At 40.0% G+C, this 21,723-nt stretch overlaps 1 protein-coding gene across 4 annotated transcripts in view; it reads right to left on the bottom strand.

Moving 5' to 3' along the window:
- Positions 1-21,723, bottom strand: part of ABCC4 (ATP binding cassette subfamily C member 4 (PEL blood group)) — a 245,202-nt gene that overhangs the window by 203,328 nt on the left and 20,151 nt on the right. Inside the window, exon 1 of one of the 4 annotated variants that reach the window (XM_074329430.1) lies at positions 9,430-9,578. The exons of the other annotated variants lie outside the window; for them this stretch is intronic. Coding sequence (XP_074185531.1) covers positions 9,430-9,479 — 50 coding nt within the window. The 5' untranslated portion in view covers positions 9,480-9,578. Of the gene's footprint in view, positions 1-9,429; positions 9,579-21,723 lie in introns of those variants that run through there. 4 annotated transcript variants of the gene reach the window in all.

Below are 21,723 nucleotides of genomic sequence, written 5' to 3' on the forward strand. Positions count from 1 at the left end.
GGAAATGCAAATCAAAACCACAGTGAAATACCATCTCACACATATTTAAATGGCTACCATCCAAAAGTGTTGGATAGATATGGAGAAACTGGAACCCTTGCACAATGCTGGTGGGAATGTAAAATGGTGCAGTAACAAAAGGACAAATAATGTATGATCCCAATTGCATGAGGTACTTAGAGTGGTCAAATTCAGAGAGACAAAAGGATGGACAATTAAGTTCACGAACTTTCCACCATTCATTCACACGGTGGAAAGTTCTTGAATTTAATTGTCCAACCTTCGTAGAAAGGGTGGTTACCAGAGGCTGGGAGGGAAATAAGTGAGGAGTTTCTGTTTAATGAAACATTAAAGCAAGATGAAAAGAATTCTGGAGTTTGGTTGCACAACAATGTGCAAATACTTAACACTACTGAACTGTACCCTTTAAAATGGTTAAGATGGTAAATTTTACGTTATGTACATTTTATCAAAATATTTAAGTTTAATGAGTAAAATAAATACTGCTTAATGTGTTTCAGGTGGAAATCCTCCTGCATTAGAGTTTAAGACTTTGCCACTTTCTGGTTGTATGACCTTGAACTAGCCTTACTTCTGAGTATTGGCATCCAGCAAATACCTCCCAAGGCTGCTGAGAGGATGACTGGGGTTGCTTTGAACACTGCAAAGTCCCACCAGACAAATACAGTGCTTCCCCGAAAATAAGACCGGGTCTTATATTAAGGTTTGTTCCAAAACACATTAGGGCTTACATTCAGGGGATGTCATCCCAAAAAATCATGCTAGGGCTTATTTTCCGGTAAGGTCTTATTTTTGGGGTACCACCCATTACCACAACAGAGCTCTTAAGTAATCACATTTGGATCCCATGAGAAAGCCTCTAATAACTTTGACAGACGAGATTACTCAATTCAGCAAATTTCTTTTGTTGACTTACAGACCCTCCCAATTTCCTTCACTGCCTAAAACTTTAAAAGCTGAGCCCTATGGGTACCAGCAAAGGTTTTCATTTCCACCTGATGGCAAGCCTCCTTTCACAAGAGCCTAAATTATCTGTCACCACCTAAGTAAGGAATTAGACATGGACGGACAACTGAGACAATTGCAATTTATCCCTGAAGGGTTACTCAACAATTCCAGACTACTGCCGAAGGAACCCTCCCTCAACCCAGCTGCCCCCAGGGATCCTTCTCTCAATGGTGTTGTAGTCTCCTTCCCCTCTTCTTCCACAACACTTAATACACAGGTCCCTCTTGCTTCACCATGGAGCATAATTCCTTCAGGGCAATGACTACTCACAAAAAAACTTGGACACTCCATGACCGAAGATAGTGTCTGGTTGTCTCCGTGCCTGGTCACTGGGATTCATCCAGTACAAGATAAGAACACCCACACTGCAGACGAGCTATGTCAAAAAGCAAATTAAATGCAGTGGCAACTCTGAAGCTAGAATCTTCTTTCCTCAATCCTCTGCAACTTTTCTCCATTCCTAAAATTGGGTCAAAATATTTCCTCATCCCTTCCCCCTCCATCTACTACCTGTTTTTTCCTCATCAAAATAAGCCAAGCAGCAGGGCAGGCTGTGTCCTGCTCCTTCCCCAATGTTCCCCAGCCCCCTCCACTCCTTCTGCTCTGGGGTCCACATGTGTCCTCCCAGGCTGTGAGCACTGCAGCAATCTCTGGTTCATCCCTGGCCTACCTGTCTCCCTTTTCTTCCACCAGCTAAGCCATGCCTTTTCCATCTTCATAGTGCCCATTGTCTTATCACCACACGTCTTCCCAATACTTTTCCCATACTACGACCAACACTAAGAATCTACAACTATTTGTGCATGGATAACTGTCCTAATTGCCTTCTTAAACACACACACACACACACACACACACACACACACACACAGTAACCGTGAGAACAAAACGAGGAATCATGGATAAGACACTATTTCTGCTGCCCAACGTACATGGCTGTGAGAGGATTAAAGCACCATTGGTTGGAACTAGTAAGAAGGAAATCTTAAAACCAGCAGTTGACATCCTAACCTAGTCAGCACTGCCCACGTGGCCACCGCTCTGTAAAGGACTCAGTCCCTTCCAAGACCCCTTCTGAGCCTCTGAATGCCTACGGGCTTGTGGTCCTCTGAAGATGTGCTCAACAGCACCTGTTCCAATCAAACGCTTTCTTCCAGACTATCTAACCTCATCCCCTATAAGGGATGACATGAGATGTGATCCAAAAATACGGTGAATGCTAAAATTTAAAAAAAAAAAAGCATTACAGTAAATGACACATTACCATTAATCCTCTTCAAAATACTCCCCCTCGCTTCAAACACACTTATCCCATCATGCTTGCCACTTTCTGAAGCAGGTCTGGAAGTCCTCTTTCGTGAACGTCTTTACTTGCACTGCCGTGACTCCCTCAATGTCCTGACTCAAAATGTTTACCTTTCATGGTCATTTTGACTTTGGGGAAGTTGCATGGTGTCAGATCCGGTGAATAAGGTGGATGAGGACACACCGTAGTTTTTGTTTGACAGAAATTGCTGTATGCCAGAAGCAATGTGTGACATGGAGCCTTTCCATTGTGATCAACAAATACGGTGAAGGCTGCTGCCAAGCGTCATCCAATGGAAAGGCAGGGATCTTCAATATGGGAAGTGGCCCGTTGAACCTTAGTAACAGTGTGTGACAAGTTTCAACTTGTTCAGTGCAGTCAGTCGGGTGTGAGTTATGATTGAGAGAAGGTGTGTTTTAAAGCATGCCCTAAATCACCCCCTCATCATGACAATGTTCTGTGTCACACATCACTTTTGATATATGGCAATTTCTGTCCAATAAAAACATTATAGTGTGTCATCATCCATCTTATGCACTGGATCTGGCACCATGTGACTTCTGGCTCTTCTCCAAAGTAAAAACGATTCAGGACATTGAGGCAGCCACAACAACATAACTAAAGACACTCACGAAAGAGGACTTCCAAACTGCTTCAGAAAGTGGCGAGAATGATGGGGTAACTGTGTTTGAAGTGGGAGAGGGGTATTTTTAGGGGGATAATTGGCAATGTGTCTTTTACTGTAATAATTTTTTTTATTTAAACATTGTTTAATCATACCTGATAGCTCTTGCTTCCAAGCTCCAGATACCCCTCCTGAGTAAGGAATATGACTGCCTAACAAAGCAAGCCTTTGATGTCATTCACTGGAATTAGGGAACCACAAAGCACAGAAAGTACTTTACTTGGGTCAAAGAATTGCTCCAGAAGTTTTAATCACATGCATGTGAATATGTAATTCATATTGTCTTAATTAAAAGGATACCTACTCAAGGCTAAAGAACTGATATAATTTAGTCAGTTATCATGATGTTTAAAGTTTATCAGTCCATGGGACATAAACATCTGGGAAGTTAGGTTAATTTAGGAGATATGTCATCTCATGAAGCCTGCAAAGCCATACCTTGGTACACGCACCACCGTCATGTCTGCATATTTGCAGTAGCTTTTCCAGTCACATATCCCACTGTCCCAACAGGAACCCTTTCTCACAACCAGACGGTTGCCCACTTAAGCCCTGAACACACACTGACACTGCTACCTCCATTCCTCCGACCTGATAGGCCTTCATCATTTAAAAAAAGTTTTAATAGACTTTATTGTTTACAAAGTTTCAGGTTCACAGCAAAACTGAGCAGAAAGTACAGAGTTCGCAATCACCCCTGCCCCACACTGTCACACAACCTCAGCCATTATCAAAATCCCCCCAGAGTGGTACATCTGTTACAGTCAATGAACCTATGTTGACATGTCATTATCACCCAAAGTTCATAGTTTACACTAAGGTTCACTCATTGTGTTGAACAACCTATGGGTTTTGATTCATGTATAAGTTAACATGTATCCAGCATTACTGTATCATACAGAATAGTTTCCCCCTAAAAATCCTCTGAGCTCCACCTGTTCATCTCTCCCTGCCCCTAAACCCCTTAACTTTTTACTGTCTCCGTGGTTTTGCCTTTTCCAGAATCGTCATACAGTTGAAATTGCACAGTATCTAGCCTTTTCATACTGGCTTCTTTCGCTTAATAATATGCACTTAAGGTTCCCTCATGTCTTTTCATAGCTTGGTAGCTTATTTCTTTTGTGTTGAATAATAGTCCATTGTCTGAATGGACCACAGTTTAGTTATCCATTCACCAACTTAAGGACATCATGGTTGCTTCCAAGTTTTGGCAATTATAAATAAAGCTTCTATAAACATCCAAGTACAGGTTTTTGTGTGGACATAAGTTTTCAACTCCTTTGGCTAAATGCCAAGGAGCGTGACTGCTGAATCATATGGTAAGAGAACGTTTAATTTTGCGAGCCTCCCAAAGCGCCTTCCAAAGTCGCTGTACCATTTTGCGTTCCCACCTGCAACAAATGCGAGTTTCTACATCCCTTTTTTTAAAATCTGATTTAATTGATCCCTGCTTCAAATTCTAGCTCTTTCAAAGGGCCCTCTCTGACCTCTTTCTCCAGCAAACCTCTCCTTCCTTGGATCCATGGCAACTTATGTGGCATTTATCAGAAATCCTTACACATAATCTCTCCTGCCTGTCGTCACCCACTGAGGCCCACATATAAGATCTCAGCAACAAAGATGTTTGATGTGGTATACATTATTATTTTGAAAACTGACATCTAAAAAAGTGACATTTCCCATAAAAATCCAGATTACTAAGTGCCCTTTAACACCCAGAAAGCCTGCCTACACTATGTCCACATTTCCCCACACTAGTCTGATAATTTCTACCTACTTCATTAAAAAGAAGTGCCAGTCATTGTATGCCCATGATCATATGTTAGTCACAACAGCCAAAAGGTGGAAGCAACCCAAGTGTCCATCAACGGAGTAATGAATAAACCAAGTGTGGTATATATACATACACTGAAACATTATTCGGCCTTAAAAAGGAAGGAAATTCTGACACATGCTACAACATGGATGAATCCTGAGGATATTATACTATGTGAAATAAGCCAGTCACAAAGGGACAGCCACAGAATAATACCCTTAAAAAGGACTGAGATGGTAAATTTTTGTATTGATATATATACACAATGGAATATTATTCAGCCATAAAAAAGGAAATCTTGCCATTTGCGACAACATATGTGGAACTTGAGGGCATTATGCTAAGCGAAGTAAGTCAGACAAAGACAAATACTGTTATGATCTTACTTATATGTGGAATCTTCAAAAAGGAAAAAAAAGCTCACAGAGAACAGATTGGTGGTTGGCAGAGATGGGGGGGTGGATGAAATGGGTAAAGGAGGTCAAAAGGTACAAACCTCCAATTATAAAATAAATAAGTCATGGGGATGTAATGTAATGCACTGTATGGTGACCATAGTTAATAATACTGTGTTGCATATTTGAAAAGTGCTGAGTAAATTTTAAAAGTTCTTACCACAACAACAAAAATTTTTGTAACTATGTAGGGTGACGAATGTTAACTAGACTTACTGTGGTGATTACTTCACAATATATATATACATATTGAATCATTATTACAGATCTGAAATTAATATGTCAATCATACCTCAATTTTTTTAAAACATGGTAAATTTTATTTATCCGTATTTCATCACAATTTGGGGGTTTTTTTTGTTTTTTAATTTATTTTTCAGTTACAGTTGATATAAAATATTATATTACTTTCAGGTGTACAATATAGTGATTAGGCATTTATATACCTTATGAAGTGACCACCCCAATAAGTGATCACCCATTTGACACCATACATGATGATTATAATGTTACTGACTACATTCCTTATGCTGTACTTTACATGCCCATACCACAATTTTTTAATTTTAATAAAGAAACACCTGTTGAAATCCACTACATTGATTTCCTGACACACTAATGGCTCCGCTGTGTGTACACTGCCCTTAGCACCATAAACTCCATAACAGACGAGGGGGTCCTTACAGGGCAGGATGATCTCTTGGCCATTTTTGCGTACTCCATTCCCAGCACAGTTCCTGGGACAGTGAAGCTCAGTGACTATTTCAGCCATATGGAAATGACCCTTCATGATAAATTGGCATTTGGGGCTACAATGAGGCTTCTGTTGAGGGTTTCCTCCCCGCATAGCTCACACTTGGCTGTCACTCCTGCATCACTTCCTGTTTCCCATACAATAAGAAGGAAGTGAAAGGTAGAATAACTAAAATAATACACATAGTTCCCAGTGCTGAAGAGGCTAAGTACCCCCAACAGAGCAGTGCGCTTGACTGAGGGAGCCCATGCCCCAAGGCGTGTTCCCTAGTGTCCCGGTAATACACAAAGCCACAGAAACACTTGGCATATCTTCCTGAAAGCTTCAGTAAATTGTGGAATTGAAATAAATCAACACTGAATAAATGGAAACACTGGCAAGGAAATGCCATGCTTGCAGGGAGCTGCTTTGGCAAACACTTCTATACTTCCTAAGGGTGTTCCTCCAACCTCTTCTCCCTTCAGGGATCCCTGGGGGGGCGGAGGCAGACAAACTATGGCTTCACTGTTATACTTTCTTAACACCAGTGGGTACAGCTTTCCAATAATGGAGACCCTTGAAGGGTTTGGTTCCTTAGACCCCACCTCCAAGCTTCAGCCACAAGCTGCCACATGCTGTGGCCCAAGAGAACATTCGCCATTAAGCTCCAGGATTAGACCACCCACTGAGGACAACACTGACGGCTCCTCTGTAAATCACAACCCAATCACCTGCACTAGACGAGCTAACTAGCCCCCCTGGTTCACCTCCATCACCCAGTCTGACCCTGCCTCCCAGGCCTCTCATGGAATTCCCTGAAACTCCCCTATTATCAGCAAACACCCTTAAGCTCTCAGCCCCTTGTTCTTAGCAGGGGCCTAGTTGGCCCCCGGAGACACAGCTGGACTCTGGAGACATGGCTTCCCTGCAGCCTCAAGGTGGCCCTCCAGTTTCCCCAATTCCATTTTCTAGCCCGATGCCCCTCCTAGCAGTAAACATCTCTGTACCTCCAAAGGCCCTGGCAGCTAGCTACTCATTGCTGCGTCTAGAAAATTCCCTGCCACTGCCTATCATTCATTGTTCAGCAACTCTAGCTGCTGGATCAAGCTTCCCCCTTACCCCTAACTCCCAGCATCACTATGAATGATTTCTACACCCCATACAAAGGGCACCCCAAACTCCAGCTGCTCACTTTTTTGTTCTCATCTCTTCTGGAATGTTCCTTCCTCTTTATTCTATTGCACATACCAAACATGGGCTTTCAGACCTCCACGATGCCTGCTAATGGCTGTGACCTTCCACCTGCCATGCTCACATTTACTCAGCCAGTCTGGCCTCTGAGCTGACCGAGTAGAGCCTCGCACTGCCCTAGGGGACACTCTCCATCCCCTCCCCACCTTCAGATACCATCTAAATGTCAAGAGCCAAGCTTCTCCTCCAAACTCCAGACTCCAGTAGCTAAGTGCTTACCTGTCATCTCACAGATGTCTAACAGGCCCTAAGGTCTAGGATGGAACTCCTGATTTTCCCTGCCCAAACTGTTCTTTCCCATCTTAGTAAACGGGCAACCCCATAGAGCCCAGCACTCAAACCAGAAACCTGGCTGTCACCCTTAATGCCTCACTTCCCCTTGCCCCCTCAGCTGCTACCTCCAAAGTGCAGCCTGACCCCATCCACTTCCCTGCACCTACTTCCCCCCACCAAGGCCCAAGCGGCCATGGGTTCTCGGTGCTCCCACAGCCTGCTAACTGAAAGCCCGCCTGCTTTCACTCTTGGTTTCCCTACAATCTTTGTACACAAAAGCCAGAATGACTTCTTTAAAAATGCAAGACCATGCTGTCATCTGGCAGCAGAATGACACCTAAGCTCCTGCAGGAGTGTCATGTGTAAACAGGTCCCTCCTAGCTCACCAGCCCCATCCCTCTCGCTCAGTGTTCCAGCCACGATGGCTGACTGTGGTTCTAAGTTCCTGTTTTCTAATCCCTTTGCTGGGAGCAAATACTCTTCCCTGCTTCCTCCCATGACTTCACCATCTCTCCCCTCCAGGTCTTAACTGAACTGTCATGTCCATAGCAAAGCCTGGACTTGCCTTACCTAAAAAAAAAAAAAAAAGCCACACCCTGACTCTCTACCTTATTTCACTATTCTACCTTTCTTTACCCGTTTACTACAATCTATTTGTTGAGAGAAAAAAATAATCCCCTTCTTTATGTTGTCTATCTCCCCTCTAGGATAAGAACTACATGAGCGCGGGACCCAGTCTTTGCGGTGTTCATTCACTGAGCCTGGAACATAGCAAGTCACTCAAAACTCTGCCAAATAAATGAATGACTCTCCCCTGGTTGAGACGCACTCACACAAACCTCTCTACCTCCTGTAGAAAGGGAATATGCAGGTCAGTTGAGGTCAGTAAATCATTCAACAAACGCCCTAGCCCCCCTCAAATAAGTCATTTATTACTGCAAGAATAATGTATCTTAAAGCCCTTCTAGCTGTGGCAAATTATTAATCTTCGGTTAGTTCTCCCTGGAGATTTTGCCAGCCCTGGATACTGGAGGCTCCTGTGGCCCAGCCGGGGGTCTCCATCAGGGCAGGGCCGGGGTGGGGATGAGAGGGACAGAAGCAGGTAGGGGGGGTCAGGGAGTCCAAGAACAAAGACTGGGGTGAGAGACAAATGAGAAGCAGGCAGACAAATCTCACAGTAAGACCAACCCTACCTCACTGGAACCCCTTCCCCTAAGGCAGGATTTCTCAAGCTCAGTACTACTGACATTTCAGGCCACATGCTTCTTTGTTGTTGGGGGGCTGCCCTGGGCACTGCAGGATGGTTAGCAGCATCCCTGCACTCAATCCTCAAGATGCCAGTAGCATCTCCCCACCCCAAGTTGTGACAATGAAAAATGTCTCTGGATTTTGCCAGGGTGGCAAAATCTCCTTAATCAGAACCACTGCCCTCAATCTTCTTGTCTGTCTTTCTGGAAAAGCTATAAACTATACTTCAAACGTTGGCCCCAGAAAGTAGCCACGAAACACTGGCAGCAGTCCCTTAGCCACCAAAGCAAGGATAATGGTATAAACCCATTACTATTCACTGGTTCAGATGCCCTCCAGGAGCTCACAGTCCAGTGAGCAAGGGATCTGTGTTACAAAGAATTATAATATGATGTGGTTGTGAGCTATGCACAGGATCTGCTTCTCAGCTTTCTTCGGATTTCTGTAGGGGTAAAGGATCAATATCCCAGCTCGCCAATGACCCATCTTCTGTACAACAGAGGTTCTCAAAGTCTGGTCCCCAGACCAGTAACATCAGCATACCCTAACTTGTTAGAAATGCAAATTTTCTGGCCCCACCCAGACCTACAAATTACAAACTCTGAGAGTAAAGCCCAGCAATCTGTATCTTACCAAGTTGCAGCTGAAGCTGATGCAGGCTCAAGTACAGTGTGCTTTGGCATGCTTCATCGGGTGTTTACACCAATAGTCCCAACCCTGGCTAGACATCAAAATCCCATCCTCAACCTGGGAGTCTTAAAACAAACACCAAAAGGTATCCAGAGCCCCATCTCAAATGACTGAGTTGGAGTAAGCCAAACTGGAATCCAACTGGTGGTAGCCTTTTAAACCCCCTTCCTCTAGTCAGCTCTGGTCATCAGCCAGGTCTGGGATCCATTTGTACACTGAAAAGAGGAAAATGTGCGCAGCTGCCTGGGGGGGCCTCCCGGTGTGTGGGGGGGGAGGTGTGGTTAGGAAGGGTTTCCATTAAGAGACAAAGCTTGAGCAAAGTCCAGAGAACTTTTTTGGCATTCACTGACGAGACAAGGGAGGAAGAGCTTTCCAGAAAAACAAAACTATACATGCAAAGACAAATTGCCTGAGATAGCAGGTTCAACTGCATGAGGTTTGATGTAGTAACAGGGCAACCAAAGGTCTTGTATTCAAAATTAGTAATTTGGATTTTATCCTGAAAGTAAAAGGGAAAGAGCGCAAGTTTTTAAGCCACGTTGAAGGTGATGGCCTGTGGGAGGCAATGAAACCAGTTAAAATTGAATCAGAAACATTTACAAAGGTGTGACCAGTTCAATTAACCACATTCCTTCATGCAAGTAAACTAGATATAATTCACTCTCCCAGCCTTACTTCCTACTAGTTATACAAATCTCACCTCCCTGTGTTGGTCCTAACTCTGCGATAAAAGTAAGCCCAAGTGAACCAGAAATCAGAGTTTAAAATTCAACATCCTATTACTAATTTACTCTAGGAAGTCAAAACAAGAAAATGCATTGCAACTCAATTCATCCTTTAAGAAAATGCTTCTTATAATCCTATTTAATAAAAACTGAAGAAGCAACTCTAGATCAAATCTATTCTTAAATTTCTTAAAATTAGCATGGGAGTAATATATATATTAAAAAACTCTGTAACATATATTTTATATACTAAATATATAAAAAACAATATCCATGAGCAATTTTGCACATTAAATTCATTCCCATTAAAATAAGATACCAGAAATGGACGGCTCATTGACATGCTAGTAATGATGGACAGCTATCAAAGGGGGAAAAAAAATTGAGATAAAGAAAGTAATAAAATTTGTATACAGATAGTTTTACAAAATTAGAAAGTCTGACTCAAAATTACTAAGGGCAATAAATTAGTACATCAGATTTGTAAGATGTGTAATAAATAGAAATCAACTGCATTACTATATTCTTATTAAACTGAGGAGCAGGGGTGGCTTCGGTTGATAAAATACAGGCATACCTTGGAGATGTTGCAGGTTAGCTTCCAGACCACCTGAATAAAGCAAGTACTGCGATAAAGTGAGTCATAATCAACTTCAAAGAGTCAAAAAAAAAATTTTTTAATTTAGTAATTAACTTTAGAATGAACAAACGTAACAGACATCCCCTTAACCAAGAGATAAAAGTTACCACTAGTATTAATGAGACATGTGGTATCAGGTGCATATGATGCACTAAGCATTTACTTCTTGGTATTCCTGCTATGAGGAAACATCAGACAAACCCAAACTGAAGAACGTTTTCCAGAGTAATGATCCACATATTCTTCAAAAATATCAAGGACATGAAAGACTGCAGAGCTAGTCCATACTGAAGGGCACTAAGGAGATATGAACACTAAATATAAGACATGATCCTGGGCCTAAAACAAGCAATATAGGGAAATCGGTCAAGCAATCGAGGATTAAATGGTAGAAATGTATCAATGTTCATTTCTGCATTTTGATGGGAATACAGTGATTATGCCAAAAAGGGTCCTTATTTTCAGGAAACATACATGTACGGTGAAACGTTAAGGGGTAATGATGCAGCATGTCTACAATCAACTTTCAAACACCTCAGATGAAACAGGAATAATATGCATAAATAGAGAGAATGGCAATATAGTAGAATCTAACGTTAGGGAATCTGGGTGAAGGGTATATTGGAGTTCTGTGCACCATTCACAACTTTTCTGTCAAGTTGAAATTACATCAAAAGACACAACCAGATTTTAAAACATTTTAAATACAATAATAAAAACTCTATGCTATTGGTTTAAAAGTATGATTCTATTCATGAAAAAATATCACAGAAATAGATAAAGTATCAAAATAAAATATAAAGGTAAAATACAAAAAAAATAAAAATGAGAGAATCTTAAAAACAATAGAAAAGCAACTTTTTACATACAAGGAAACTACCATAAGGCTATGAGCAGATTTTTTTCAGCAGCAACTTTGCAGATGAGAAGGGAGTAGCATGATATATTCAAAGTGCTGAAAGCAAAAACTGCCAACCAAGAATATTCTATGAGGCAACTGCCCTTCACAATTGAAGGAGTTTTCAAGACAAACAAAAGCTAAAGGAGTTCATCATCACTAAACCAGTCTTACCAGAAATGCTGAAGAGGGTTCTTAAAGGTGAAATAAAAGATGCTAATTAGTAACAGGAAAACATATGAAATTATAAAACTCACTGGAAAAGGTAAATATGGTAGAATCTAATGTTAAATTCAGAATAATGTTGTAGTGCTAGTGGGTAAATCACTTATAACTCTTGTACGAAGGTTAAGACAGAAGTATTAAAATTGTTATTGTATTAAAATTTATATTAAAATGTAGAGTATTAAAACTTGTTAATGTACATAGTGTAAAATAAGTCAATTGTTAATATCAAAATCATGAAATGTGAAGGAGTACAAAAATGTACAGCTTTTGTATGTGTTCAAAGTTAAGTTGTTATCAGCTTAAAATAAACTGTTTTGAACATTTTATGTAAGCTGCATGGTAACCACAAAGCAAGTCTATAGTAGATACACAAAAGATAAAGAAATCAAAGCATACTGCTACAGAAAAGCGTCAAATCACAAAGGAAGTGAGCAAGAGAGGAAGAAAGGAACAAAAGAATTACAACCAGAAAATAATTAACAAAACTGCAATAAGTCCATAACTATAGTTACTTTAAGTGTAAATAGACTATATTCTCTCCAACCCAAAGACAGAGTGGTTGAATGGAGAAAAAACAAGCCCCATATATATATGCTGCCTACAACTGACTCACTTCAGCTTCAAGGACACACACAGACTGAAAGTGAAGGAATGGAAAAAGATATTCCATGCAACTGGAAACCCAAAGAAAGCAGGAGTGGCTATATTTATATCAGACTAAACAGACTTTAAGCCAAAGACTGTAAAAGACAAAGGTCATTACATAATGATAAACAGATCAACTTATGAAGAGAATATATTTGTATACATTTATGCGCACAACATAGGAGCACCTAAATATATAAAGCAAATATTAAGAAGTCTGAAAGGAGAAATAGGCAGGAATATAATAATAGCAGGGAAGTTCACTAACCCACTTTCAACAATGGATAGATCATCCAGACAGAAAATCAATAAAGAAACAGTGGACGTAAACTACACAATAGACCAGATGAATCTAACAGACAGACAGTCATGCATTGCTTAACAACGGGAATACGCTTAACAACGGGAATTGCTTAACAACGAGAAATATGTATTAGGTGATTTTGTCATTGTGCAAACATCAGAGCACACATACACAAACCTATATAGTAAGCCTACAACACACCTATGGTGTACGTTATAACCTACTGCTCATAGGCTACAAACCTGTAGAGTATGTTACTATAGCAAATACTGTAGGCGATTGTAACACAATGGTTAAGTATTTATGCATCTAAACATAGAAAAGGTAAAATATGGTATAAAAGATATTTTACGGGGTAGCCGGTTAGCTCAGTTGGTTAGAGCATGGTGCTGGTAGCACCAAGGTTGCCGATTCGATCCCCACATGGGCCACTGTGAGCTGTGCCTTCCTTAAAAAAATAAAATAATAATAATAATGATAATAAAAAGCATTATTTTTGAAAGATTTTTTTTAGAATCTGGTATAAAAGATTTTATACCAGATATGGTATAAAAGATGTTTTTTTTGTTTTTTTGTTTGTTTTTTTTAAAGATTTTTTTTTTAATTGGGAAGGGGGAAGAGGACTTTATTGAGGAACAGTGTGTACTTCCAGGACTTTTTTCCAAGTCAAGTTGCTGTCCTTTCAATCTTAGTTGTGGAGAGCGCAGCTCAGTTCCAGGTCCAGTTGCTAGTTGCAGGGGGCGCAGCCCACCATCCCTTGCGGGAGTCAAACCCAGCAACCTTGTGGTTGAGAGGACGCGCTCCAACCAACTGAGCCAGCCGGGAGCTCAGCAGCAGCTCAGCTCAAGGTGCCGTGTTCAATCTTAGTTGCAGGGGGCGCTGCCCACCATCCCTTGTGGGACTCAAGGAGTTGAACCGGCAACCTTGTGGTTGAGAGCCCACTGGCCCATGTGGAAATCAAACCAGCAGCCTTCGGAGTTAGGAGCACGGAGGCCTAAGCACCTGAGCCACCAGGCCGGCCCCTAAAAGATGTTTTTTTAATGGTACATCTGTATACGGCACTTACCATGAATGGAGCTTACAGGACTGGAAGTTGCCCTGGGTGAGTCAATGAGTGATTGGTGAGTGAATGTGAAAGCCCAGGACATTATTGTACACTACTGTAGACTTTATAACCACTGTTCACTTAAGGGTACACTAAATGTATTTTTTTGTTTCCTTTCTTTAAAAATAAATGAACAGGTTACTGAAGCTCTTTAACTTTATAAACTTTTTAATTTTGTTTTAAGTTTTCAACTTTTTTTGTAATAACACAACTTAAAACAGAAATATATTGCACAGCTGTACAAAATATTTTGTCTTTATATCTTATAAAGATATAAAGTTTTTTCTATTAAAATTTTTTTTTATTTTATTTTAAACTTTATTCAAAACTAAGACACACACACGTTAGTCTAGGTCCCACTGGAAGGTCTTCAGGGGCAATTAACAGGCATGGAGCTGTCAGTCCTACAATAAAAATGGCTTCTGGAATACTTCCTGAAGGAACTGCCGGAGGCTCTTCTTGAGGAGGTGTCACTCTTCTCAAAAAAATGTACAGGGCGGTTTGCTTTCTTTTTTTCATCATAGATTTGCCTGTAAGCAGATAATATACGATGAACATCTCTATTAATGAAAACCTTTCAGTATTGGAGGTCCATGTTTCGAACATTTTAATGAGCTTGTTGAAGTCTGCAAAAGCTTCTACTAAACGATTCACTATGAATTTTCTTGGGGGAGGGGTCTTCTTTTTCTTCTATCATTTCTTTTTCTCTTGCCTCTTCTTCAGCTACGTGTTCCTGTTCCAGTTCTAACAATTCCTCATTAGTCAATTACTCCGGAACCACCTTGAGAAGCTCCTCAGGGTCACCCTCATCCACACCCAGGTTAAAGTTATTTGCCATCTCAACCACAGCCTTGTTGATTTTTGCACCCTCCTCATCCTTGGAAAATCCTTTGCAGTCAAGGACGAACCACTTGACTGTCTTCTTCCAGATGCCATTCATATACTCTTTGGTGACATCCCAAGTCCAAGCAAAGTTCTTCATGCAGTCATGGATTTTGTAATCCTTCCAGAATTGCAGTGTCTTCTCAATGTCTTCTTCAGTCACAGTAATAGCCTGGGCAAAGTTCTCCTCACGTAGCAGGCCTTAAAAGCTGCTATAACTCCTTGATCCATTGTATGGATCAAAGAGGTGATGTTTGGAGAAAGAAATAAAAGGAGGATGTCCAGGAGTATTATCAATAAGCAAAATCTTGAAAGGTGTGTTTTTCTCCAACAGTACTTCTCCATTTCACTGTCATAGGAACTCAGGAGGGCATCTTGGAAGAGGAACTGAGTCACCCATGACGTTTTATTGCTCCTGTAGTACCCTGGCAGTGTGTGCTTATTGATATGCTTGACAACCCTGGGATTCTCACTGTGTCAGATCACAAGAGGTTTCCATTTGTAGCCTGCAACATTGCCCCCAAGCAAGACTGTACCCTGTCCTTAAAAGACCTGAAGGTTGGCATTGACTTGGCCTCCTTATGGATGAAAGTCCTTTCAGGCATGTGTTTCCAGAATAAAGAGGTTTCATCCATACTGAATATTTGCTCTGCCAAGTAATTTTCCTCCACAATCAGATTACCTGGAGTTTCCAAAAATTCTTCAGCTGTCTTCACTGTAGCACTTGCCAACTCACCACTCACTTTCATATTATGTAATGAATAACAATTCTTGAATTGTTTGAACCACCTGAAGCTAACAGTAAACTCAACATTGTAGTCAGGTCCAGCCTTTTCTTTCAACATTGCAAGCAAACTCTTTGCTCTAGCCATGATCATCATGGTGCTGAGGAATACACTTCTTGTCTGGTCTTCAATTCAGGTCTTTAGAAGTTTCTCCACATCCGATATAGGCCCTTCTCAAAATTTTTTAGTCTCATTGCCTTCAACGAAGTAGGTCCTTTAACAACTCCCATCATTTTGTTCTTGTTCCTCAAGATTGTACCTATGGTAGAATGGGACAGGCCTGACTGTTGGAGCAGTTAACTATCGCTGATTTTCTACCTTGGCAGTCTTTAATTATTTTTAAGTTTGTTTCCAACTTAATTACTTGATGTGGCCCTCTTCCTGGCAGCATTGGCCATGAATTTTGTACTTAGGGGTTATGATAAACAAAACAACACAAGACTAAATTGAGCACAAGAGAAACTGATGCAACCAAGAAACACAGTAAATATGAAAGGTACAAGGCTCCTGCCAACGTTAACATGGCATGCTGTTTTACAGCAAACATTTTTTTATAAGTAGAAAGCATACATGATAATGTACTGAAATAATGATAAAAAGTATAGTAAATACATAAGCCAGTAACATAGCTTCTGTTATCATTATAAAGTATTATGCACTGTACAGAATTGCATGTGCTATATTTTTGTATGACTGGCAGTGCAGTAGGTTTGCCTACATCAGCATCACCACAAACACGTGGGTATTGCATTGCACTGTAACGTTATGACATCACTATGTGATAGGAATTTTCCGGCTATATTATAATCTTATAATTTTATGGAACCACCATCGCATACGCAGTCCTTCGTTAACTAAAACATTGTTATGCCACACATGACTGTATATAGAACAGTCCATCCAACAGCAGCTGATACACATTCTTCTGAAGTGCACAAGGAACATTCTCCAGGATGGACTATATGTTAGGCCAAAAAACAAGTCTTAATAAATTTAAGAAGATTAAAATCATATCAAGCATCTTTACCAACCACAAAGGTATGAAACTAGACATCAATGACAAAAAGTAAACTGGAAAATTCACAAATATGTAAAGATTAAACAACATGCTCCTGAATAACCAATGGGTCAAAGAAGAAATAAAAAAATATCTTGAGACAAATAAAAATTGGAACAATATATCAAAACTTATGGGATGCAGCAAAAGCAGTTCAAAGAGGGGAGTTCATAGTGATAAACACTTACATTAAGAAAAAAGAAAGATGTCAAACAATCTAACTTTACACCTCCAGGAACTAGAAACTAGAAGAAGAACAAACTAAGCCCAAAGTTAATAAAAGGAAGACAATAACAAAGATCAGAACACAAATAAATGAAACAGAAACTAAAAAGTCAATAGAAATGATCAATAAAAGCTGGTGTTTTGAAAACATAAGCAAAATAGACAAACCTTTAGCTGGATTTACCAAGGGAAAAAAGAGAGGACTCAAAATTATAAATTAAAAAGGAAACATATCAACCAATATCACACAGATACAAAGGACCATAAGAGACCACTACGAACAATTATATGCCAACAAATTGGACAACCCAGAAGAAATGGATAAATTCCTAGAAACATAAACCTACCAGGATTGGATCATAAAGAAATATAAAATATAAACAGACTGATTACTAGTAAAGAGCGTAAATCAGAAATTAAAAACCTTCCAGCAAACAAAAGTCTAGAACTAGAAGTCTTGACCAATAAATTCTACCAAACATTCAAAGAATACCAATCCTTCTCAAACTCTCCCAAAAAACAGAAGAGGAGGGAACACTTCCAATCTTGTATGAGTGCAACACAAACCAAATTACAGTCTTGCTGATTTTATATGTAAACTGGTACAGCCACTACAAAACAACAGTATGGCGGTTCCTCAAGAAATTAAAACTAGAACTACAGTATGGTCTAGCAATCCCAATTCTGAGCATATATCCAAAGGAAATAAAATCATTATCTCAAAGATATAACTGTATTCCCATGTTCACTGCAGCATTATTCACAATAATCAAGGTAAGGAAACAACCTATGTGTCCATCAACAAATAAATGGATGAAGAAAATGTGATAGATGATAGATAGATAGATAGATAGATAGATAGATAGATAGATAGATGGACATGTATATATAAATGTATGTATATAACTATCTATCTACACACACACACACACACACACAGTCAATTATTATTCAACCTTAAAAAAGAAGGAAATCCTGTCATTTGTAGCAACACGGATGAACCTGGAAGGCAGTATGCTATGTGAAATGAAATAAGACAGACAAGTACTGCATAGTATCACTTATATGTGGAATCTTAAAAAAAAAAAAGTTAAAATCACAGAAAGATCAAAAAAGTGGTTGCCAGTACATGGGGGAGATGGGGAAAATAGGGAGAATTTAGTAAAAGGGTTCATACTTTCAGCTATAAGATGAATCAAATTTAAGGATTTAATGTGTAACAGGGTAACTACAGTTGATAATACCCTATTTCATAATTGAAATCTGCTAAGAGAGTAGAAATTAATGTTCTCACCCCTAAGAAAAGGGTAAATAAGTGAGGTGATGAATATGCTAAGCTGATGGGGAAAATCATTTCACAATGTATACATGTATCAAATCATCAGATCGTACATGTCAAATACCTTACAATTCTGTCAACCATACCTCAATGCAGCTGGGATGTAAAAAAAAACCACTTTGGCGAGTATTTGTCCCTAGTTCCTGGACTTTGCCCCAGTTCCCCTAAATCTTTGGAATTTCCCAAATGAGTGTGGGCCACGATGGTTTATGCTAACGAGGTGACTCATAGTGTCCCCGACAAAGTTTATGCCAACAGATGACTCAGGATGGAGGCTGGCCACACCAGAAAGACCAATCACGCGATTAGAAGACTGGGTTTTTGAACCATGTGAAATCAGCCTGAATTCCATGGAGGCAGGGCTGGAGATCGAGATCAATCACATGGCCGAGTCAGTCGATCATGGCTACATAATGAATCCCCAATAGAACCTCCGGACACCAAAACTTGGAGAAGTTTACCTGGTTGGCAACATTCTGAGTACTGTCACACACTAATATTCCAGGAGTGTGACATATCCTGAATCCCCGGGGATAAGACAAGAAAGTTTCTGAAACAGAACCTCCCAAACCTCACCATATGCAACTCTCCTTTTGTTTCTGATCTATGCGTATATCTGTTTGCTAAATTAAAACTGTAATTGTGTTCTGTGTGTGGTCCTAGTGAATTATTGAATCTGAGGGGGTCGTGGGAACCCCCAAATGTGTAGCCTTCTGAGTGAAGGTGGCCTGGACACCCCGAACCTGCAGCTGGGGTCTAAAGAGAGGGCAGTCTAATGGAGGACAGAGCCTGTGAGGTTTGGATCAAGGTAGTTAAGGCCAGAAGTCAATGCAGGGGGGCTCTCCTGAGAGCTCAAGAACAGTCACTCACATCTCAGGATACCAACTCCTTAACTTCTGCTGTCCTTGTAGTCAACTCACCTTTCTCTCCTGCTGACTGCTTCCTTCCCCCACAGCCTCCCTGTCCTCACCTCAGGTAATATAAAACTCCAGTCCTAGACCCGGAGCCCACCAGCCTATCACTGTCACTATGAACACTTCTGCCAGCACTGAAGGAAAAGACTAGGAATGTCTTAAAAGCTCCCTCCCTCCTCTTCTTGCCTTGTGGCCACAGGCTCTAGCTCTAGGATGGCGGAGTTCTCACAGTTTAATCTGCAATGAAAATCACATAAGAAGTTCATTAAAAATAAACCCAGTCCCCACCGTTATGGTTCTGATTCTGCTGATCTGAGGCTAGAGACTAAGAATCTGCATTTTAAACAAGCACTCCTGATAGATTTGTATGGGAAACAATCAGCCTTGCTAGGAATCTGAATTTAAATAACTTAAAAGTATCATGCCAGCCCCAGGATTTATTTATATATATATACACATGTATATATATATATATATATATATATATATATATATATAAATATCACACACACATATACATATGTGTGTGTGTGTGTGTATGTATGTGTGTGTGTGTGTCTCTCTTTGGGTGATTTTCATTTCAATATTGGCCAGGCTAGGAGTTAGCACAGACACATTTATAATATTAGCGTATTTCAAACTGATCCAATTTTGCTTTAAAATCCAGGAATATTTCATTAAACGTGCAAAGCTGGTGTGTATCCTTTGTCTCAGATATTTAACTTTTAGAACTCTACTCCACAGAATCAAGCTTTAAATCTTGTGAAAAAAGACACTACTTTCTCTCCCCAGTGCCTAGCCCAGTGCCTGGGGCAGAGATGGTGCTGAATATGTTATTTTCAAGATGATTATATGGTTCAGAATTGAAGAATCAGTCCAGAGAGTTTGATGATTATATTCAAAATATGACTTTAAAAAGTAGTCAAACTGCAAATGCCCCATAAAACCGATAAATGGCTAAAATATATTGACATGACAGAATATTTTAGAGCTGTTTTAAAAGACAAACATAGGACCTGGGTTACCAAAAGGTATTGTTTATATTAAATAATACTGCATTTTAGAAAGCAGAGTGTGAGTTCATCTGAATATGCACAGACTAATTAAAACTAAAAAAAATAAATATACTACAGGTATACCAGTGAAGATTTAAAAGAAATACAGACCATGACAAGTTTAAAGTTGATTATCAGTTCTTTTTGAGGGAAAGGAGGGACTTGTGATTGGGACAGGACACTTTTGGGGAGGGGGTTCCTGGCAAAATCTTATTTCATGACCTGGCTGCTGGTTAAAAGGGTGTTAACCTTGTAATAATTCTCTAAGCTATGCCTTTGTTTTGTATAATATTCTCTGCCTGTTTTATAATATAAAGGTTAAAAAATTGTGACACTAAATGAGAGGTACAACAGATAATTTAACTGTGTATATGCACATATTCCTACAGTAACCATTTCTTAGAAATACTTGTGAAAATTACATTAATAACAAATGTGTATGGTGACTTTTAAAAAGTGCATTTTGCTACCCTCCATTGAAAAGAAAAACAGCAATGAAATACCATTTGTATTCATTTGTTAGGGCTGCCACAACACAATACCACAGACTGAGTGGCTTAAACAACAAATTTATTTTCTCCTAGTTTTGAAGGCCGGAAGTCCAAGATCAAGGTGTCAGCAGGGTTGGTTTCTCCTGAGGCCTCTCTCCTTAGCTTGCAGATGCTTCCCTGTCTTGTGTGTGTGTACACCCCTGGTGTCTGTGTGTCCGAATCTTCTCTCCAGTCATATTGGATTACGGCCCATGTGAACAGCCTCATTTTAACTTAACCACATCTTTGAAGGCCCAATCTCCAAATACAGTCATATTCTGAAGTGCTGGGCATTGGGGTTTTAACATGAATTGTGGAGGGACATGAGCCCATCACATTATTTATTCTTCACTCATCAGACTTGGACACTTCACATCCAGGATAGGTGGTGAGTAGGAATAGAATTGAGGCAAGATTGGCCATGAGTTGGTAACTGTTGACACTCACAGATGGGTCATCAGGGGTTCATTATACCATATGTATAATACTGGGGGTGCCAAAAAATGTATAAAAGTGGACACTTTGGTCAACGTTGCTCAAGCAGACGTTCACCATAATCAGAAGTGTCTGGACGCTGATGGTAACCACTTTGAGCACCTCTTGTAATTGCAGAAGTCACACATGACTTGTATTCATCTTTTGTTATTGGTATATATTGTGTACTACAATTTTAATAGTTTCTTTTTTCTTAATATGTATACATTTTTTTGGCACCGTCTGGATGTACATACACATATGCCTGTCATTTTCCGTCATAAAAGGGAAGGGAGGAAGGGAGGAAAGGAGCAAGACTGGGGTGAAATCCACACCTGTGTAGGTCTCAGATGTTGGGTATTTGATAAGCATGTTGGGTATTTTCTCTTCAAGAGTGGACAGTTACCCAACCATTAATAATGGTGTTATCC

The sequence above is a fragment of the Rhinolophus sinicus genome, linkage group LG04, assembly GCF_036562045.2.
Source record: "Rhinolophus sinicus isolate RSC01 linkage group LG04, ASM3656204v1, whole genome shotgun sequence".
NCBI classification, from domain to species: domain Eukaryota; kingdom Metazoa; phylum Chordata; class Mammalia; order Chiroptera; family Rhinolophidae; genus Rhinolophus; species Rhinolophus sinicus.